The sequence below is a fragment of the Abramis brama genome, assembly GCF_963993115.1.
Source record: "Abramis brama genome assembly, chromosome: 5".
Taxonomy (NCBI): domain Eukaryota; kingdom Metazoa; phylum Chordata; class Actinopteri; order Cypriniformes; family Leuciscidae; genus Abramis; species Abramis brama.
The window spans coordinates 12674225-12698138 of NC_139967.1; the positions used below are offsets into that span (position 1 = coordinate 12674225).

Consider the following 23914-nt stretch of genomic DNA (forward strand, 5'->3'; position numbering starts at 1 on the left):
CTGTTCATGTCACGTCTGCCGAGTCTATGTCTCCGGACAAGATGGCCACCGCTGAGCCTGTGTCTCCGGACAAGATGGCCGCCGCCGAGCCAGTGTCTGTTCCTGTTCCTGAGCCAGTGTCTGTTCCTGTTCCTGAGCCGGTGTCTGTTCCTGTTTCTGAGCCGGTGTCTGTTCCTGTGCCATGGCCACCCAAAGGGTCGTCTCCACCATGGCCATCCGAAGGATCGTCTCCTCTCTGGTCGTCTCCGCCATGGCCACCCCGAAGGGCCTGCCCCGTCCCGGTCGCCTGCTCCACCCTGATCGTCTCCATCCTGGTCGACCACACAGTTTGCTCCATTGACCTGGCCCTCCCCCCTCCCCCAAGTGTTTACACACTACTGCACATTCTCTCGTACCTTATTGCTCAATTGAAAGCATCGACAGAATGATGTCTCAATAGGAAACGAGGAGGAGGGCATGGTCACCTGAGAAACGGGACCATGCACCTGTCACAGCGTAACCGTGGCGATCACCAAGGACACCAACTCCTGCTGTAAATAGGCCATCAGTATGTGGGGCGATATATTTAGGTGCTCCTGAAAAGACTTTTGTTCTCTCATTCCATCATCTACGCTGCACTACAGACCTTGTGACAAGAAAGTGGCAAACGTGGAGAAGTGGACAGCTTCCCACGCACAGCTCAGATTAAGCCCAATTCAGAAAACACACAGAACAGCAAGCAACCGCTGACAGAACAACCAGAGCGGCCCAGATCTAGACTTTACTACTGCCACCTGGGAAACTCAAGTCTTGGTATGGGCTATGGGGACATGTGACATCACAGTTTTTAGCCCTATTTGATTCTACATCCACTTGCCTCTGAAAAATCTGTACATTTGAATCTTTCTAAAAGTTTTTCTCCTAATAACAGTGTAAATTCAATATAACCTCAGCATAATATTTTCTTTGCCTTCGAAATACAGGCACAAATCAACATTTACATTGTATTGATGGATAGTTGATAAACTGATTAATTATTATAAGGGATAGTTCACCCAAAAATTCTGTTATCATTTACTCACCCTCAAGTTGTTACAAACCTGTATGAATTTCTCTTTTCTGTTGAACACAAAAGAAGATATTTTGAAGAATATCGGTAACCAATACTAATACCATGCTTGTATGCTGCAACCAAATTGCCTTCGGGAAACGAATAAAGATGAACGGAACCAACAGTTGATGGTCCCTATTGTCTTCCATAGTATGTTAAAAAGTCAGTCAATGCGGCCCATCGACGGCCCATCTTTTGGGTGAACTATCCCTTTAAATAAAATCATTGTTATTATTTTCAGCACAAACTTGCCTCTTTCTATTTTATTTTAGAGATGCTTGCAAATAAAATTAATAAATGTACAGTAATCAAAAGGCACAATTCCAAGTGAATACAGGGACCACACACTTTAAAAGTATAAAAATATCCCAAATATAACAAATATTTTATATATATATTTCCACGGATACATTAAACATGTTCCATTTTATCATTTTAAAATAATAAATAATTTCTCTACCACTTACAGTACAAAATGCATTTAAAAAATAATTACTTTTTGTCAAATATATATATACTTTCAATGTCTACCACAAGAGGTCCCTATGTCACACAGTCCGAAGAACAGAGACCTGAGACAGCAGGTTTAATATTCTTATCATGACACAGATTTCCAACTGTTGCTCTTCAGATTCATACTGCAAACATCTGATGTGTCAAGAGTCATTTCCCATCATCACGATCATTAATAAAAAACATAATTAAACAGACCGTTCATTTATCTCAAAACTGGCACATACAGAAAGGAGCGTCACACAAACAAATCTACAGTTCAACATGTCATGTGTTTCATTAGAGGAACACGCATACTCATTTGCATATGTTTAGTTAAAACTTGTTAATAGTAATGTTATTGAAATGATTTCATAGAGTAGAAGAGCAAGTAAACATTAAACTAAATAGGGTCACGCGCGCAGCCAACGGGCAAACACACGCACGGATGATGTCATAGTCTGTAGACACATTAGCAGAAATGCATTGTGGGGATGCAGATCAAACAGAGGGCGGATGGTGGGAAGGAAAGATGGTGGCGGTGGGGTACCTTAATCCCATCCACTGCATTATGGATGACAGTGGTCTGTGCCTCCTACAGAGAGACGGGGAGGAGGGGGTGGAAAAACATGAGGAGAAATAAGAACGATAGAGAGAGAGAGACCGTGTGTGGGTGGATGGGTGTTTGTGATTGCCAACCCAGTAAAAATGAACAAACAAAATATGCATGAAAACCACCAGAGGCTCAACAACAGAGAGCTTCTGTCCTCATACAACTAATGACTGCACATGTTAGGCTATGCTATTTCAAAAACACCAACTACGAAATCAAATTAGCAACGTAACCTATCGCTTTCTCACTGAAAGTGAAACAGCGTGATTTTGACAGAACTACTGCGGATGCTTTCACAGCTACTAAAAACATGTTTATTTTATGCAGTCTCTTTTTGCAACCCCCGGAAACTTGCTAACTAGACATATATCAGACCGCATGAATCTGTAATGCACAATTCTCTCTTGCAGGAAGTAACATTCCCTCACTGTCCAATCAGCAGCCTGCGTTCCCCATCATTATGAGGTATTCATTGCCATGACAACCATTGCTCAGTGCAACAGGCAAAAGTTACATGCTAAGTTTATGAACACAGAATCTATAAGAAGCTGCAAATGCTAACAAACAACTACTAAAAAATACTCATAAATTTAATTCAAAATTGCCAATTCATATCCAGGTATATATAGCCTTACGACAAATGGTGTTTTAATGGTGTATCTGACTCAAACAATAATAGCAAAAATGGTGTTAGCGTTAGTACAGTCCTGTTCAAACTCTGATATTTCATCTTCAAACTCAATAGTTTATCTGTTGTCATTAAATATACATTTTTCAAAATATTAAAACATTTTAGTAAAATATTCAAAATATATAAAAAAAGTACTATTACTTATAAAGTACTTTTTTATATTGAAACGTAAAAAAAGAGTATATATAATTCATCCTATATTCAGTGAAATCTTTCATCTAAATTATAAAGTGTAAAATACAATTATTATGATTATTATGATTAATAATCAATAATAATAATTATGATTATTCAGTATAATAATAAATTAATAATAACAATAACTATCTCACATTTAACATTGAGAATGTCCTTGGCTGTTTGGTTAAAATATTGGCTAAAACATACAAATATCACCTAGCCCTGCGTAACTGTACAGTTAGAGTGGAAGCCATGAAACAAAGCACTAAGGCTAAAGTCTTTACAGAACATAAACACCTCCTCACTTCACTTCAAGGTTGAGTAACTATATCTGCACCATAAAACACGACACACACACACAAACTCCACACTGGCAGCATTAAAGGGCAACTATGAGGGATCCTAAAATATTTTGACGTATTAGGCCACGTGTTGCAATAGCCGTATATGTTGGAACGCATGTAATGTTTCCATTAGGAGCTTCCTTCTTCAATGCTCAGGGTTTACTCTAAAACCTATTTACCTATTTACCTCAGAACATTGACTATCTATCTATTTCACTTAAGCATGTCATTAAACATTAAATAATCACATCACCCATTTACCCACAACCCTTGCATAATGACATGCTGTTTTATTAAGTTTCCTGCCAGATCCATGTAATAAACAACCTCCATCATCCACAGATCAAAGCAGACACTGAAAGGCAAAGTGGCATTATGCAATCAAATAAACAACCCCATAAATGCGTGCTTAGAGAGTATAGTAATATATCAGAGTGACAGAGCACAACTGGATAAACAGAGCTTAACTGGGTCCATGGACAGATCCATTAAACATACTGTATAGGGCTCAATCTGGAATGGTGTGGCGCCTATAAGTATTTAAAGGGGTCAGGAAATACATTTTGTTCAATTTTATAATGTTCTCTGAGGTCCACTTATGTTATCAAGATTTTTACATCAAAATTTTTTACATCCTAATTTAGAAGAAACAAGCTATTTTCTATCCTGTTTTTGACCGTCTTCCAAACACTTCCGGATCCAAGACTGGGATGTAAACGCCCACTGCTATGATTGGGTAACAGTTTTGCATATTACAATTTTTCAACATCCTCGCCATTACACGTGTGGAATTGTTTTGAAAAGTTCCGATGAAAAATATCTCGTTACATAGTTACAACATTCACCAACAATGTGAAATATTTATGCGTATTAAATAACTCTTGGTAGAGGCAAATTCAGTTTTTACTTGAAGTAAGTACTTTTTAGTTTCCACAGTAATTGATAAAGGATGACTAACGGTGTTTCTTGTAAACGAAAATATGAATGAATGTAAAAAATTGTGTCACACTGTTTTTTTTTTTTTGGACTATTCAGTTCATTCTTTTTGATAAAATGAAAAACGTATACATTGTTATTGGCAGTGTCGTGTTTTAAATAAAATAAAAAGTGCTGTAATATAATTACTGATGAAAAAATAGATGTCGCTCACTGAAGCTTTAATTCAGGATTACAGCGAATGGCTTCGATCAAAACAATAACAAAAGCAGTGTATCCGATAAATCCAAAGCATTAACCCCATAAATGCTGAAGTAAAGAACAGCAAATCACAACTATCACAAGTATTCAGTTTGACTGTGGCGCTACAGTATAAATAGTTAACAGTAAAATACAAACTGTAACTAACAGACAAAGCATTAGTGACACATGGTAAAAACACTGTTATTCACACTTGTGTTGCGACATTACTGTCAGATCCAATGTAGTTGGCACTTGCATTGTCTTTTATTTCACTCTCTGAAAAGCCTGCGTTGAACTGTCTTGATTAAAAACAATCCGCATTTAAATTAAGCGAACGAACAGTGTCTTGCTGACACTTTCTGAATGGAACTTGGAAGTTCATCCACGCTTTCTTAAAGTCCAGCTGAAATCAAAATTGACCTTATTTACTTTGTTAGCGCATATTACTAGTCTTGTGGTGAAAAATGAATCCGTGCAAGTTAATACACAGAAAAAAATTGTTTGCCGTCGTAATCTTTAATCAAAGTCTGAAAAGTTACTTCCTGTCTGGAATGGCGTTCCTTCTCTGATGATGTAGGTTTGAGGACTTGGGTTGGGAAACGCTTAACCACTCCCCTCAAACCGTTAGTCTGCTATGAGTGAGAGATGGAGAGGAGAAGCGCTAGAGTAAAACCCTGCCCTCTGTTCAATATTCCTTTTCACTGGGAAATACGTCACATCACTGGAGAAAAGTCGTTTGCAACTTCCGGTTCACGCGGACTTTAATGTTAAGATCACAAGGATGGCAATGCAAAGACTGTGTTTTTCCACAACTTGGCACTTCAAAACATCTTGTAATCCTCAGAATATATCGCTCTATTGTTTTGTTGCTGGAGTTATTCTGTGTATGCATCAGTCTCATATTTATTACATGACATGCGCAAATCGGTGGCCGGGGCTAAAGAGGCAATGAAGTAGAAGTAGGCATTGGTCTTCTTTTGTCGCACTATAAAAAAATCCAAAACAAGTCATTTTCTGAGCTTGGTTTCAATAAAAGCTGGACTAATGAGGAAGATTGAGATCTGAAATTTACAGGATATTTGTATAGTACAATGAACTCTTATATGTCAAAAGATAAAAGAAAATGTGATTTCTCAATTCATGACCCCTTTAAATAAAGTCGCTGTTATTCTTTTCAGCGTTAACACGCCTCCTTTCACTTGGTGCTTTACAGATGTTGTGTAATCAGCAGGCATTAGACATTCAGAATGTAACATTTAGAATTAAAACTTATATTTCAAATAAATGCTGTTCTTCAAACTTTCTGAGATGCACATGTACACTTGGGAACTGTACAGCTCAGGACTGTTAACATTTAACTCAACTGACATCAACACCAGGCCCAGTGGGTTTAAGCGAGGAACACCATTAAGGATCTCAGTGAACCAAACAACATCCACTTCTCAGCACTGCGGCCAGGAAACTGTAAGAACAGTTTAAAGGCTGATTCTAAGAGCCCCAGGAGGAGCTTCTATCCCCAAACCAATCCTGGTGATAATGCTGCAAAGGAGAAGCATCATCGTAAAATCACAAAAATAATATGTTTAAAAAAAAAAAATAACCCCAAAAGTACAATTGATATGCAAGAATGTCATTGCATTAGATAACTAATCATCAAACCATGAAGTGCCATGAAATGCCATGAGTTTTAGATAAAAAGCATTGTTTTTCACAAAGACTTTTGTTAGGTTTCAAATTGATATTCTGTTCAAAATAAATGGATATGGACAATGTTCATAATTAATGTGAATGCCATTCATCATTCTAATATATATAGACCAAGACTCCTATCGTATATAAAACCAAATCATAACACTCCAATATAAACATTTATATCATCATTTCAATATTAGATTATTCTAATCATATTCTTTATTAGTGTTTATATTATCATTTCTATCCATTCCATGTTATTACTAGCTTTAAATTTCACAATTTGTTTTGTTTTTTTACATAAAGGCTTGCAAATGCGAGTAGCCAAATAAAAATAAATAAATAAAAAAAAACTGACAAAACAGCGCAAGAAAACTAAATGTACAATGTACTAAAGAATGCAGGTACAGTCACAGACAGAGGGGGAAAAGGAAGGAGTGGAAGAAAAGAAAAGGATTAGAGAGGTAAATACCAGAGCAGGAGAGGGGAGGTTTCCTTTGGGACTGGTGACTATGCTGTTTTTGGTGCTGTTTGTCTGGGGCTGTGCAGGGAAACACAACATACGTTCAGTTAAGAAAGGGTCAGGTTAAAAAAGGAACGAGGGAGAGATCCGCATGCACATGTGCACAAATCACACTCACACGAACACAAGAAGTAGGGCATGGTCATTATCTATTTTTTAAGGCAACTGATTGATGTAGAGCCAACTGCCTTTTTACATGAAAACAGCATTATTCTTTGAGACCCAATGTTCTCTAGCAGCGAGAGGGAAGGGAGGGTCATTATTAAAGTCCATAAAATGCTTTTCACCAATTAGGCTTCCTAAACTAATCTATTATACCAATTAGCTACATTACACGCAGAGGCGGATTAGATATGGGTGTTTATTTATACTCTGGGTCCCTCAGGTCTCATGTCTATGGGCCTTCAGTGGTTTTGAGGTAGTTAACGGTCCTCTTTCCCTCACACAGCTCAGGCACTCATGCGAGAAGTGTCATTAGTACAGCATGTGCTTATGTGCGGGAGGTATGGTCAAGGGAGATGAATGAGCAGCAGCTCACAACTACTGGACCCTCACAAACATCAAATAAACCCACATAAACAAGCACAAACACGTCATTGAGTTACTTTGGCACTATGGGCACACATACACATTCAAATACATACTGTTCCTGATAAGTGGACAACTTGATGGCTAGCAGAATTCCTTAACAATTCCAAAAAACTTATTGCAGTAGGTCATGGATCTCCATGGAAGTCCAACTTTATCCAAGTAAACGGGATATCGTCAGGAGAGACAACCAGGAATGTTATCCTCTTATGGGACCCACTCATAAGACAAAAAACAATACTGAGCACCAAGAATATAAGCGTTTCAAACCTGTTCAAATCCTGCAAATAAATATAAGGTGGGGAATCAAGCAGATACTGAATGAGGGTTTGGTGCAGTCAAACCCCTGGGATGTGCACAAACAGGATCTTCAGACATTTGTAAGTAGGAAAACAGGGTGTTATTCTGCATGTTTATTCCACTGCCTACCTGTGTATGAACAGAAAGGCCTGTCCTAAACCTGCTTTGGAAAGCTTTCAGAGTGGTCAGTATTAATCGAAATACATCCGATTACCAACATGCAGAATGAGACCTAGGAAGTAAGTGGTGTCCATGGGAGTTGGCTAAAATCATTCAAAGTAAAGAACAAGAGGAAGAAGGAACAAAGTGTTGATCAGAAAATACTAAACAAGAAAGTGGGACACATTTACAGGGTCCAAGTGGTCTCACAAAGCCTGGCCTCTGACTAAACTGCAACAAGTCTTGTCCACAGTTTTGTCCAGGCCAAGAACCGACCCACTTAGAAATTCGGAGACTGCCTGATTGACATGTAAAGCAATTTCTGTTCATTTAGTTTTTATGTGCCAATCAAGACTAGATGTGTGCCCCAAGGCCCATTCACACCAAAGATGATGACTGTAACAATAACGATAAAGGCCTGGTATGTGTAATTTCAGGCCAAAACAAAGTTTGTTTGCAGTTTGAAACAGATTGCCAAAGCAAACTTTCCAAAAAAAGTTATTTTCATATCTACAACTATAAAGCTGCTTACTTTAAAGAAATCTATTGTATGAAGTGCTATAAAAATAAAGTGACACCATTTGACTAGAGTGCCAAATTGTAGAGCTAGTGCAAACATATCCACATCAAATGTTTTTTTAACTGCTGTTTGCATACTTCTTTTTAGCCCTAAGTGAAGAAAAATGTTTTTGCAATGAGAATATCAGAGCCTTAAAGGAATAGTTCACTTTAAAATGAAAATTCTGTCATCATATACTCACCCTCATGCTGTTTCAAACCTGTATGAATTTCTTTCTTCTGCTGAACAGAAAGGAAGATATTTAGAAGAATGTCAGTAACCAGACAGTTTCTGGGTCCCATTGACTTCCATAGTAGGAAAAAAATATACTATGGAAGTCAATGGGACCCAGAAACTGTCTGGTTACTGACATTCTTCTAAATATCTTCCTTTCTGTTCAGCAGAAGAAAGAAATTCATACAGGTTTGAAACAACATGAGGGTGAGTATATGATGACAGAATTTTCATTTTAAAGTGAACTATTCCTTTAACTATATAGCTTTAATAACCTTTCTAAATTTATGAAAATAGCAAAGTCCATATTACAGCTATTATGATAACAAAACAGAGGAACATAATTGGAATCACTTCAGAACAATTTTTTCCAGCTGATGAATAATGAAAACACTGAGAGCCAATCAGAATCCACCCAACTTTAAAGATCTCTAGCATTTAAAGACATAACTGCATTGCACACTTATAATAAACAACATTATCGTCCGTTGGTGTGCACATTAATATAGTTATTGTTATAGTTATGGTCATTCTTGGTGTGAACTGACCTCTTCCCTTGAAAGCTGCTTAAGTCAGGTGATCAGATCATATGAATCAGGTGCTCAGCGGATGAAGTGTGGGCAGTCTGTAAGGATGTTTATTGATCAGTAATAAACAAGCTAAAAAGAAGCATTTGTTTAAAATAGAACCATAAACTGAGTATATTTTATATTGGCTATCACTGCATAATGTCCCACTGAAATGCAGGATCTGAAGTACGAGAGAAGTGTTGCACATTATCAGGTAGGTGGAGGTACAAGTGGAGAGGAAGATGAAAGAAAAGTAGGAAGGTGTAAATGAAACAAGATTCTCACCATGTACTGAATGGTAGAGCTCGACTTCCGCTTCTAGAGAGAGAATGAGAGGGAGAGAAGCGTGACAAATGGAGAGAACTGTGAGACGATACATAAAAAAGTAGCCTGTTTGATAACTGTTCTCATCTGGGGTTCAGATAAAAGCATCAGATGCAGCCAGAGCCGAGTATACCAGCCAAAGAAAACAATCTGAAGAATCATTTTGGGGTGTAGATGAAGGTTTGGGTTTAGAGCAAGACAATATGTAGACTTCTTCTGTACAACAGGACATTTGTAGAAAGAGGAACAAGGAAGGGGTGGGTCAAGTGAAGGAAAAAGGAGAGAGAAACATGCAACTAGCAGAAGAATAGTTGAAGTGCACTTGAGGAATGATCAGTGTAAGCAAAGTTAACTGATCCAGGGTCACTTGTTCGAGACATATTCGAGATAGTTTCCGTTCTGAGATAATCTGGTCCTAAACCTGGAGCAGGGAAAACTTAGGAGCTACACAAAGTAGGAACTGATGTGCAAGGACAGGCAGGGATGCTGAGAGAGGAAGCAAGCACAGTCTGTGCGGTTCAGTGATATTTTTTGTCCTAAAAAAAAAGGGCAGCCAAGAACGAGTTATATTAAGCACAGAATGTTCTCAGAAGCGCTTTGGTTGAAAATGCAGCACTGCAACTTCCAATCGCTGCAACTGCCGTATTAAAAAAAAAAAAAAACGCCTCCAATTCTAAAGCAGAATTACATAACCAGCATTACTGCAGAGATTTAGACACAAAGTAAGGAAGTCAACTTCGAAAAAATAGTGACAGAAACTAAATAAAGAGCAGCTCAACATGATCTTTGGAGACGGAGCATAAAGGTGAAGGAAGGGGAGATTGAAGTAATCATGAAAAGGAGAGAAGAAATGTTTTAAAATGGCTGGAGGACGTGGGGGAGCCTGTTGCTAGGCGATGAGAGGAGCGATGTGCTGCTATTTTCGTCTCAGAGTTTCCAGGGTTTCAGAATCACGGCTATTCCTGGAACCAGAGTCACATTCCCTGCTGAACTATTTCTCCACTCACACGCGCACACACACACACACACACATACACATACACATGGAGATAGCAGGTGTGAGTCACAGAGGTGGGTTGTGGGGTGACGATGAAGTAGAAACAGGTAGGAATGTGTGAGTGTGTGTCTACAATCACTCTCATAAGTGTTAAGTGCAGTTCATCTCTGAAAATCCCATTTCATAAATCTAATTATTCTGGCTCGTGGAAGATTCCATAGAATCCTCAATGACTTCACAGCCGTCATCGTTAAATCATTCTCCTAAACGTCTCCCACACGTCCACAGGCGCTGACGGAAATAAAGCATTTATTTCGTCTCATCTTTCAGTGGTATCGCTGGCTCCATGACCGGATAGAGCTTGTTACGGTGTTTGGTAACACTCTTAGGACTACTAGAGAGCCCCGCAAATTCACTACAATCATCATCATGAGGTTCATTGCATAATCCGCACGCTATTTTTACATTTTTGCACAAATGTGTGGAACTCTGTGGGATGAATTTAAATATGGGGAAATGTGTTAAAGGTGGCTGTTATTGGTAGCTAAATAAATATATATTTTCACGTTCTAATGAGTCCAGCAAATTCAGTGAAATACTCAATGCAAAAGCTTATTGCGTAATCCACATGCTATTAGTACACTTTTGCACTAATAAGTGGAACCCTGAGGGATGGATTGAAATATGGGGAAATGTGTTAAAGGTGGCTAATATATTCACAACATATTACCTAATCAGGGATATTTACCTTTTTACTCATTCTCATGTCAGTCCAAACTTGTGTTTTGTTTTACTTTTACATTATCTGGGGTCCATTAATGAGCTATATTACAAGTCTTCTGAAGAACTGGCAGACAGGCTTTGGAAGAGTAGTAATATAGTTTACAAGTCATATGCTTGACAGTCATTGGTCACCATCCGCTTTCATTATATAGAAAAGTGCAGTTTCAAGATAAGCTAATTTAAACTCTTTTGGGCCTGGTTTCACAGACAGGACTTAGGATTTAGCCAAGATTAAGCCTGAGTTCAATTAGGACATTTAAGTAGATTTTTACATTTTCTTTAGAAAAAACATTACTGATGTAGCCTAGAAATCTAGACGCACCCTAGCGGCAGCAAAATGTATTTCGCAGCCAGGTGGGTCTAGCAACTCTCAATAGACCTTCTAGCTGCAAAAACCTAAATTGGGTCAGGCCAATCACGTCGTGTATAGAGTAGGCAGGGGGCGGGCTTAACATATGACGACAGAGTTGCGACGGCTGCCACTTGAAAACAAAGAATGACGGCTGCTGATGGAGAACAACGGTCTTTCGAATCGGCTTTGTCCACGACTCTGGAGGACTTGGAGTTAAGTTTTTCTTTGAGAAAAGAGCAAAGAACGGCACTTAAGTCATTCTTAAAAAAAGGAAGATGTGTTCGTCGTTTTGCCGGCCAGATATGGCAAAAGTTGAATCTATCAACTAAGCTCCGCTGTTGGGAAAACGCTCTGGTTGGTTTAAGCGCTGTCCTATTGCGTGCAGAGGGAATTTGAAAGACAGCCGTTTATCCCGCCCCTCGGATTAAACCGCGTCTATGGTGAGTTTCCAGACCTAACATCTTGATGTAGGTCTGGCTTGCCAGGCTATTACTGATGTGCATCTTGAGATAAAACAATGGCACTGACATATTTTAAGATATGTCAGTGCATGTTTCTTTCAGTTAAAACAGCTCAATAATGCATTTTAGTCTGGAACTAGGCTTAAGCCTTGTCCGTGAAACCGGGGGTTAGTGTTAAATGGAAAAATAAAACAGAACATATGAAGTCAAACCCTAAATCCTACCCTTCAGAAACAGAGATCTCTGAATATTTGTGATATTTTGGAATCTATCAGTAAGGTGAAATCAGTTTTGAGGAGAGGTTGACTAGATTTAATTTGAACAATATTTAAATACAGTTTAACGAGGTGATTTTAGGTATCAGTGGTCATGTTTTCAGACATTCTTGTTCTAACACACACACACACACACACTTCAAACACAATATGAACTGACAACACTTATGTACTTTATGAAAACAACACAATCATGCTACAAAGACAACACTCTAAACACACACAGCAAGCACTGACAGATTAGGCAGTAAAATAGCAGGGCGGAGAGACTGAGTAGTGAAAAGATTGAAGGTACTAAGAAACCATATGGTCATGTCTGGGTCACAGAGGTCAGAAGTTCAACAGATCTTCTTACCTTAACGTCTGCTTTTTTGTTCAACAAGCTCTTGGCTGCTACAATGGGAGAAAATAAGAGAGAGAAGTTAAATCAGCAACACCATATTACATATTACAAAATGTCAATTAACCCGCCGGACAGGCAATTTACCCAGGGCTGTATTTCCTAAAACCAAACATAACACTGTAGATATTAATCATACTAATAATCTTGAACAGCATAAGTACCGGTAGGCCCAGACTGAATCTGCTTCTTTTTTTTTTTTTTTTTGGTTCTGCACTTATTTTTGAGGGGAAGAATTGTATGGAATGGCTTTAAACATGGTAAGCCATTATTAATAACTAAATACATAAATTAGCCCAAACTTTTAATAAACAAGCTCAAAAGAGCCTGGAGATTTTCAAAACTTTGTGAATGACAGGCATTCAAATTCTGCCAAAAAAACAAGAACTTTCTGCAAGGGTAGATTCTGTGTTGGCCTACTCAGAACTCTGACTGATACAGCCAGATTTCTACCAATGACACTTTATAATAAACGTCATTAGTGAGTCTTTAACAACACATTATATAATTCTTACTAAATCAGCATATTTCATGTTCAATGTTTCATGATACCCATTTGATTGTTCAAATCAAGTATTATATAAAATTAATAAAGATTTTTAAAGATTAAGATTTATTATAAAGCGTTACCCATGGCTGCTTTGAGTGAACTGTTCCTCATTGTCAAATAAAAATAAAAAAAAGTATCATGTTTATGCTCTTTGTAAGTCTTAGATTGTGGCAGAGAAATTCACTAAGCTATAAATTTAAATCCGCTTCCTTATCACAGAAGCAACTAAAATTTTAAAATGAGCTTTTGTAGGTTCAGCCAAACAATTTCTAAACAGAATAGTTGACCGAGGAACTTTTCAATCAAATTAATTATGAAAAAAACAAAACAAAAACAAAAATTCAGTGCTTTTACAGCATCATGGTGAACAACACTTATTAAATCAACATAAAAACACTGTAAAAGGAAGCATCTGACACAATCACTGTCATTATTGGTTCTTGTACCATTTTATATTCAAAATACATTTGCATACAAATACACAGACCCTCTCGAGCTGTGTGTGCACCTTTAAAGCAGTTCATTCAAATAACTTCTGCTTTTTTAGTAATAAACCACAGTAACACCATTACATTCGCATCAAACTCATTCGGCATGTCTGTTTCCTCAAAGACCCACAGAGCCAGAGTTGGTTAGACTTAATAAAGCAGAACTGAAAAGATTCTAAGCTTTATTTCTCAAGTTAAACATGGGGATGGGCCTTTTTGATAATTTTCTATACTTGAGTACTCATACTGCAAAAATGATGCTAAAAAAACGTGATGCCTTTGGTACATTTGTGTATAGCTGTCACTGGATTTCAATCACAGTGAAACGTCTTCAAATCGAAGTTCAATCAAATCGAGTTACGAGAAAAAAAACGTGTTTAATTTCTGAGTACTCGTGTACTTGCACCCATCCCTACTACACATTTTAAAGGGTGTCTTAGCACTTCTGAGGATAAGACTACTGATCTAGATAGTGTTCATCAGATCAGTTCAGCAAAAAGACTCTGTATTCTGTAAAAAAAAGATCCAACAGATACAGCTTCGTCACCAATAAGACTGTTCAATGGATGACATGGCCTGACATTATGCATTGAAAATTAAATAGGTACAACCAGAGTATTTATGACCAGAGTATTTCTGGTCATAAATCAAAGAACAGGGTCATTCAAGGTTGGAATTTGACACAGATCCTCCTAGAACTGTATCTGGGCCACCAATCCATCCATCTGGTGGCCCAAAGAGATCAGTGAGAAGAAATGAGCATGCGTCCCTGTAGAAAGAGCAGGAGTGGTGAAGTAACATTTAATACTCTAGAGTGAGCGGAACTCCTTACCTTGCCATTAACACAGAGAGCAAGAGAAAGAGAGGAAGAGAGAATGGAGAGAAAAAGAGAGAGCAGTGGAGAAGAGGTCAAAAAACCAAAGTCTCGTGTGTTGTTTCTATGAACGGTGAAGTTAAAAAAAACTGTCTGTGGAGCTGTATATGGGGCTCAAGAAAAAGAAAAAAAAAGTAGTGTCAACTTATTTTCAGTACAGTCATCATTTTTCTCAGAGTTTATCTATATTGCAGGGTCAGCACAAACGAGGTGAAAAAAAAACAAGCAGGCAAATAAGTTTGTGCCAGGATGTTTTTGTATAAGCAGTTTCACTACTCTAAAACCTAGTCCTCTTTGAAAAATGTAACATTAAATAATCAAATATTTTGATTAATATTTACATTAAACACATTTATTTAATCATTACAGTAATAATAATATAATATTTATATTAAATAAAGAATATTATCTCAATACAACAGAATTTAAATGCATCTTGTGTTATGTATAATAAATGCACAAGCAAAACTGAGCATTACATAGTTTTTCACTATAAAACATAAAAATTAAAGAAATTCTTTTAGACATTTATATGCAGTTGACCCCCCCCCCCCTTTGCTGTTAGTCTTCCACAGTCAAGTTAGTTAATTAGAAGCGGGAGTTCACATACTTGTATATAATATAAATGCATTCTCTTTTATGCACTGTATTAAAGTCAAATCAGAGGATTCGGAATGATCCAGATATCAGTATATGTAGTGTAACTGCCTATAGCGCAGTAGTCTGTTTGCTCAGGCTGAGGGTAGTAGAGGACAACAGAGAGAGGCAGCACTACATAAATATTTGATTGCAGGCATGTGGAGGGAGCATCAAATATGAAGCACAGCCTTCACATTGAGCCACAGGACACGCTCAATGTACCAGCTCAACCCTTCTACCTCACTCATGATGCATTAAAAAAAAAAAAAAAAAAACAGGAAAAGGAAAAGATGAAAAACATTTAAACCTGAATCATTTTCTGCACTCTCATGAAGGTAAATGGCAAAACAATGGCACTGGCTTCTCCTCCAAGACAGCTGTTAGGATAAATCAAGAAATTCTACTTAATTACATTATTTTTTTCTCTAAGCTTAAATGTCAATGGCTGTTTGGTCGAAAAGATTCTTCCACTGACAGAAAAACATTATTTGAAACCATTTCAGAGCAAATAAATAAATATCAAGATATATACTGAATATCAACAAAAAGCTAAAAAATATCTAAAAATTTGTTTAGCAGGCCAGTCCTACTCATGGACAAAATTCACACCAAAAATTATAACTTAAAAAAAAAGAAAAAACTACAACAATAACTTATATTAGCGTCCACTCCAATGGAGTTTTCTGTTTATTATAAGCGTGCTATGAAACAACACAAATTGAATGTGTGGGAATAACACAGTGACCAAGAAAATGTTAAACAAATCAAAACTATCTTGAATTTTGCTTTTGCTTTTCCTTCACTATCTGGTCAAAATTTTTTAGATGCAGTCGTTTGACTGTGACTGATAACAAAGGTAATGCTGTCATTCTCTTGTTCAAATAGTCTACAGTAATTACATATAAAATAACACACACTTAAAGTAAAAATAAGACCTTAAAATGACTACATTTGGCTGTTTGAGCAGATTGCTCAGAAATTGATTTGTTTTGTGATAGATTAGCAATGATTGATATCCGAGCTATCAGTTCTGGAGGAGATGCAATGAACAAAGAATTGTTGAAATAAGGAGCAAGAAAAAGATTCAAAATTAAATGTTCTTGATCAAACTACAACTATAATGTTTAATTACAGGCATGAAGGCCCAAGATTAACTGTGATAAATTGTACACATACAGTAGTGTAGTGTATAGAACTATAAAATAACCTATAAAATAATCTACTGCAACTGTATACTCACTACGGCACCAATATGGAACAAAATTATATTGTTTTCATGTGTTTTCCTTTATATTGTGGATCCAGTATTTCTAATTAATGTTAATAGAAATTGTACATAATTCTACATCCTTTCAATACAAGTATATATGAAATGCTGGTTAAAAAAGGCTAAAAATAAAAAGATTATTTTTAGAAAAAAAAATCTATATAAAACATTTTGATATAGTGAGTACAGTTGTCAAGAAGCTTTGACCATGCACAAGTGCACAAGATCCATTCAGCCCATCACACCCCCAAGTTAGTGAACATGCATTAGTCCAACCTCCCATGCAGCATTCAGCACAACAGCAGGCAGACTGTTCCACCCCCGGAAACAGGGGTGAACTTCAACTTCACAGACCATATTAAAAGACAGAGTTAAAGGAAGGAAGGAGGAATACAGAGGATGGAAGTGAAGATGGCTTATGGTTGTCAAAAATGGTAAAGAAAAGTGAAGAGGAGGAGGAGGATAAGAATAAACCAGAAAAAAAGTCAAAGGCAGTGATTTATGGCACATATGAAAGGAAGAAATGATGGAGGACTTAAAAAGGAGAGTGGGAAGGAAAAATGATTTCATCATGCAGGGATCTTGGTGTAGCTCCTCAGTGAAATAAATAAAAGATGAATGAAATGATGATGACAGTGATGATGACAGACAGCTTAGAGGACCAATAAGTGGCTACATATGACATTCAGACATGAACTGCAAGTGAGTACCGACACGGGAATGTAGAGGACAAGAAAGAAAAAGAAACAGCAGGAAAGACAGGTAGAGGGTGAGTCATCGTGCACACTTTAGCCCCATGCAGAGACAATCATGGACTAGTGAGTGACAGAGAGGAAATAAGAGGATGATTGGGGGTTGATGTTTGAATGATGTTTCGTTCGTGAGTTCGAGTTTTCGTTATGAAAGAAATTGAAAAAAAGAAAAATTAAAAAGGAAAAAGAAAAAAAAGGAAACTGAAAAAGAAAATGGAAATGGAAAATAAATGACTAGAGGAAATCATAAGGAAATCATAAACTGAAAGGAAGCAGAAAGAAAGGAAAAGGAAAGGAAACTGAAAGAAAGAGAACAGGAAATTAAAAGGAAAACAAAGGAAAAGTGAAAGAAAAAAGGAAAATGGAACTGGAAAGTGTAAGGAATTGGGAAAGAAAAATGGAAAGAAATGGAAAAGGAAACGGTATATGGTAATGCTATGGGAAATTAAAAGGGAAATTAGAAAATGAGAGGGAAAAGAAAAGGAAAAAACAGTGGTGTGCACTGTGTGAATAAGGGGATGAGGGGATGAGAGGAGTGTTCAGACAGAGAGTGTCAGAGGAATTAAGCCCAGCAGGGCGGCGCTACCTTGTTCCACCAGCCCTGCTGTGGTGCCTGCAGCCGCGGCTACAGCAGCCGCAGCCGCAGTGACCGAGGCGGGAGCCGTGGTCTGCCTGCTACCCACTAACACACACACCCACACACAATCACAAACAAATTCAGAGGGAGGAACAAAGAGAGAAAGAGAGGGAAGAGGAAAGGGGGCAGAGTGAAAGAGAACCATTTATTAGTCTATGGGAGAAGAAACTGTCAGTTATAAGAACACATCAAACCATTTTTTTCTTTGAGAGACAGGTGGCTCGTAACAAAATGATACCCACTTAAACAGGAGCCATATTGACATCTGACTCTGAATCAGAGGGAATCGTCCCTCCTAACATTCAAAATCACACATATTTATCAACGTCCTCTGTTGGACCATCATCTGAAGCGGTTAAAAGCAGAGCCCTGGCATCACAGATGAGATCAGAAGGCAGTTTGCTACTATAACTACTTGAATTTCCATTAAGGAGATCAAATAAAAGAGAGCTGACAGAGAGAGACAGAGAGGTTATACGTTCAATGAGGAACCTACAAATGCATGCTATTCTGTATTATGCATGATATCTGTGAGGTCAGAGCTACATGAAAACCGCAAGCTGCGAGATGGAGAGGAAAGGATAGTAAGAAGGTGGTGGGCTGAGAGAAAGTGTATGCAGACAGTGGTCATGAAAAGTATGTGGACACTTAAACCACACTTAAAAATGTATGAATGTCTATACACTAGTTAATGGACTAAGTGGCACTTATTAATAATAAGTGGTAATTTGTAATATTTAAAATGATACCAGATAAACTAGTCAAAATTTGTTTCATTTGTATTATTTTCTATCTTATTTGACCTATTGTAATTTCTTTTTTTTCCTTTATTGTATCACTGTTTTAGAGGACTTTTTCTTTCTTTTTTTTACTTGCATTAGTTAGCCTAGTACTCTGCTCTGGTATCAAAATTGGTAAACAGAACTGTGAAATTTCACTGGTATCTAAAATTTAGATGTCATAGCAACCTTATTTCCAGAAAATATATACTTATATATATATATCGCTATTGTTAAATTACTCATATAAGGTTTTGGTCATATGGCCCACTTATAATCGTATTAAATAATCATGATTACAATACTAGCCAAATAATTGTGATTATTTTGGTAAACGTAATTTATCAAAAAATTTAAGTTAGTTCTGAGAAACACTCTAGCCATTCCCACAAGGATTTTACAACTGAATTTTTTTTTTTTTAAATGTGTGATCAAAAATACTGATTTTGTGGTGGTAATTTCCAGAATTTTATGGAAACTAGCATGTATGCATGATATACAATAGTCATACATGACAGATAAAAATGCTTGTTTATTTTTGTTTTAACAAATTCAGCCACACAATTTTTACACAATTTGATGTGTATTTGGCCATTTAAGCATATGTGGCATGTTTCATCATCACACTAATGTGTCAATAGCTTTAAGCAGTTCTACGCTTCTTGTGATCGTTTTGCTGTAAAAAAAAAAAAAACTAATTTTGTTGATTTTGGATTGTGTTCAGCAATCACAATCAATCTGGAGGGACTGTCTGCATCATTTGTTTTCAGGTGCCATTTGGTTTGATGTCTAATACAATGAAATTCAAATATTTTAATTGCAATCTAAGTGTCAGAATAATTTTTAGGACCCTGTATAGCATTGACAGTCTTGCCCACAAGTCACTTTTATTGAGACCAAGAGACTTCTTCGGCCAACATTTCTTTGGCAGACAGCAGTCAACAAAGCACATCAAGACATGTGATCATACACAGAACAGACTAATCAGAAAACACACAGATCTGTCAACTTTCCATCAAAACCGTTCAAAGAGTTAATATCCAGCTTCATCATACCCGAGTAACTTACCAGAGAAGTTCCGTGACACAAGCATGGTGGTGAGGATGGCCCCCTGTGAGGAGAGGGAGGAAATTTAACCTCTTGTGTAAAAATAAAATTGAGTGAGCATGTTTGTGTGTTACTATGAAACACACCTTGAGTTTCCTCCTGGCGTTGAACTTCTTCAGGCATTCCACAGTCTCTTGTCTGTGCATCATGGAAGCCACAGTAGAGCGTTGCTATGGAAACAAATTGGGAAAAGATTTTGACCTGCATTTTGCTGTATTTGCATAAGTGTTTTATATGTCTGCATGTGCATATCGGAGAATACATACGCAGACCCATGGGTGTTTGAGAGCTTCCTGTGCAGTGATTCTTTTGGTAGGGTTTATGGTCAGCATTTGATTGATGAGGTTTTTGGCTTCAGGAGTAACTGTGTCCCATTCTGGAGATGGAAACTACCAGAGGAAAAAAAAAAAAAATTATTATATTATTCAGATGTATTAATAAGCTACAGCTGCAAACCTTTGTTGATCAAATAAACCACCAGTTGGAAAATGCAGTTTCTATAACATGTGCATCTCTAAGAAAAAACAAGTATGAATCAATGCTCCCAAATAAAAACGAATAAACATTCTTAATATGATATTCTGACTATGTGATGGTGATAAAGTGTTTTTATAATGTGAATTTTTTTTTTGTTTTTTTTTTTTGTTCTGCACGGATATCACATGGATACAGTACAAGGAGGGGAACGAAACCCAATTGGGTTTATACAGAGTTCCACTCCACTTGCATGAATAAACAAAAAAGGCACGCAGACAAATAAGTTGAATAATAAAAAGAGGGGAAAAACATATTTTCAGAAGCATGATTATCCTAATGGAAGTAACTTAAAGTTACAGATGTTGAAGGGTAAAGGTAAAGGTAAAGGAGGAACAAAAGTAAAGAGCAGCATATGAGGGTCAGTAAGACTATAGTATACTGCAGGGAACTATAACAAAAAACTGTCATTATAAAATCAAAAGGTCTTTCAACTGTTTTTTAAAGACAAGCAGAGAAGACATGGATCTTAGGGACAAACTTAATTCACTCCATATGTGAAAATCAATACACATTTATCACATTTTCCTAAAGGTGCAGTAAGAGATTTCTGAGAAACGCTGTTGAAAGTGGAACGGGCCGAGCACCAAAACACACTTGTAGCCAATCAGCAGTAAGGGGCGTATACTCATTAGGGGGGAGGTGCCTGTGTTGCAATTGTTTGTGAATTTGGGAGCGGAGCTATCAAGACAGTGGTGTGATCCTTTTGGGTAGGGGCGTGTTTGTTTTGGTGATTTCAAATATCAACAGCGTTTCTCAGAAATCGCTTACTGCACCTTTAAATACAGTATTCTAAATAGAATTTCTGCACTCACATTTAAAAATGCTTTCATAGAATGATTAAATCAGAACAAATATCAATCTAGACAAACCAGTACCAGCAGCAGAGAGCAAAACTCAGACACATGATAATAAAACTTCTTTAACACCTAACATTGCTATAACTTCAATCAAAGAAAATATCTCTTATGAACCCTCCTGCCTACATGAAATGTTTATCAAACAAATATGTTGCACAAGCTAGATGGAGTGGGAACATCAAAATGTCACGAATACATCAGATGGGACACGTGTCAGAGAAGCAAGAAACGTACTACACGAGGACTGTATATTCATGAAGTGCATCCTTCAGTACATACTTGAAAAACAATAAAGCTTGATAAAGAAGGGAAAGAGAGAGGGAGGGGGAGCGAGGTACAGAACTGAAAATATGTAAAACTTACATCATAAGCTCCAGCTTTGATCTGTTGGTAAAGTTTGTGCTGATCCTCGTCCCAGAAAGGTGGATATCCAACCAGCAGAATGTACAGAATCACACCTGAATAGAGAACAATTAAAAAAATAATAATGTTTCTGTTCCAAGTGCATACATAAGCAACATTTTTAAGGTTGTTCCCTACAGTATATGTCAGGTAATATAATTTGTACTATACTCAAAAGTATTAAAAAATACATTGGACAATGAATCTGAAACACCTGGTTTTCGAACACAGTAATTTATTAATATGGTGTAGGGCATCAGTTTGTCTAGGGAATGACAGATAAAAGTTGGCACCAATGAAACTGACATTTGGCATTGGCACGAGTGACCAAAGGTTTGGCTATAGCAGCCTGACCATGAATATTAACTCTGTGGAGCTCCCGACAAACTGTTTTGGTGGAAACAGGAGAGTTGAGGTACGCATTCAATTTAGCAGTGATTTGGGCAGCTGGGGTTCTAGGTTTTTTTGGATACAATCCGGGTTTGTACCTGGACATCCCTTTCAGACAGCTTCCTCTTGCACTGACAATTACTTCTGTAGGATGTGGTTAGTCCTACGTGGTGGTATGCCGACATTACCCTGGATACCATAGCTCTTGATACACCACAAAGACTTGCTGTCCTGGTCACAGATGAGCCAGAGAGATGCGCACCAACAATGTGTCATCTTTTTTTTACTCTGATATGTCTCCCATTATGTTTTGTGGAATTGCAATATTTTATGTACACCTGCGCTATTGCTCTGCTAATTCAACCTTCACACTCTGCTCTTACTGATTGAATGTAAAATCAGTGGAGATTGGCCACAAGGCTGTGCATATATAGGCGTGAAACCTCCAACACTATACTGGCCAGCGTTTCAGTTTCATTGTCCAACCCCTGTAGATGAGGATGTTGTTTGCTAGTAGGTTTAAATAGTGTTGTGTAGGTCGACTAGAAATCCCCAACTCTCATTAAAAATGAATGACTTCCTGTCTCCGTCACTGAAAATCTCTGTATTTCTGAATATCCCTTTGGGACCCTGCTGAAAAACAAACAAAAAACTAAAGCCTAGAACCATTTCCGAATCCTAGTTTGCTTGATCACCTATCCTGGCCAAGCTGGTTAAAAAAAAAAAAAAAAAGTAGTGTCCAGACCCCCCCTACAACCAGCAAATCAGACCAGCTCGAACAGGATTGGATGCCAGCTAAGAACAGAAAACCTTCTTGGGCTGGTTAAGGTTTTTTTCAGCAGGGAAGGTAGACAGCAAGGCAGCTCACTTAGTTTTGAAGCACAGCACAGAAAATCTCTTTGTCTCTTCATAATTAGCATGTGCTTGTCACTGTATTTGAGTTTATTTACCACAGGCCCAGATGTCCACCGGTTTGCCATATGCCTCCTTCCTCAACACCTCAGGTGACAGGTAACCTGGTGTCCCTGCAAATCCTATAAAACATAGTTAAGCACACACTCTTTCAGATAATTCTGCTGCACCAGTAAAATGTGACTGTAAAAGTAGTAAGCACACACAAGATAGAGTCGTGTGGGCGTGTCTCAAAATCAAACTACACTGCTACGATTACATACCAAACCATGCCTGCTGGTCTCCCTGCACCTCGATGGCCAGTCCAAAGTCAGCCAGCTTCACAGCAGCGTTCTTGCACTTGCTGGCCAAGAGCAGATTCTCTGGCTGTGGGGAGAATCAAGACAACATTTCTCCTGCCTTAACACACACCTTAAACACACACAATCACAATAACAAACACACTGTGCATGCTAACACACACTACACAACAAGAATATATAGTCGGATATCCATCACATGTTCAAATGTAACATTGCATACAAACAACCCTCAAAATCTGATTCTTTGAAATATTAGTTGAATGTTGAGTTTGGTTGACGAACTTTCTAAATGAAGGATGTGGAAAATACGGCAATAACAGTGTGCGCGTATGTGTGCGTGTTTTTCTCCCGACTGACCCAGATTATCTAGCCTCATTATTCTCTGTCACTGATGGATGCTAATAATGTGATATCCCCTCTAGTGCCTCCTGATGCTTCTGCTAGCACGCACACACACAACACTATCTTATAAATCATAATGCTAGCAACTCTGATCTGTAAGGGCAGGCTAACAAACCAAATACAGTCACACACACCTTCACAAGCACTGCACCAGATAGTCAAATCTCAAGCAGCTTTTCCTGCATTGCAGTATCTGGTGGATCTAGCATCCATT

The 23914-nt window shown here is 37.7% G+C and overlaps 1 protein-coding gene across 39 annotated transcripts in view; it reads right to left on the bottom strand.

Moving 5' to 3' along the window:
* Positions 1-23914, bottom strand: part of camk2b1 (calcium/calmodulin-dependent protein kinase (CaM kinase) II beta 1) — a 71684-nt gene that overhangs the window by 11612 nt on the left and 36158 nt on the right. For 5 of the 39 annotated variants that reach the window (XR_014606125.1, XM_084113145.1, XM_084113129.1 and 2 more), the window contains 11 exons: positions 23260-23362; positions 23035-23118; positions 21656-21750; positions 20165-20287; positions 19985-20068; positions 19860-19902; positions 17962-18057; positions 12761-12798; positions 9499-9531; positions 6754-6822; positions 2133-2177 (listed from right to left, as the gene is read on the bottom strand). Coding sequence is in view for 38 of the 39 variants with exons in the window: in XM_084113145.1 (XP_083969271.1) it covers positions 2133-2177; positions 6754-6822; positions 9499-9531; positions 12761-12798; positions 17962-18057; positions 19860-19902; positions 19985-20068; positions 20165-20287; positions 21656-21750; positions 23035-23118; positions 23260-23362 (813 nt within the window). In the remaining variant the exon portion in view is untranslated. The remainder of the gene's footprint in view (positions 1-2132; positions 2178-6753; positions 6823-9498; positions 9532-12760; positions 12799-17961; positions 18058-19859; positions 19903-19984; positions 20069-20164; positions 20288-21655; positions 21751-23034; positions 23119-23259; positions 23363-23914) is intronic. The other 34 variants (XM_084113146.1, XM_084113161.1, XM_084113147.1 and 31 more) reach the window with 15 other exon arrangements.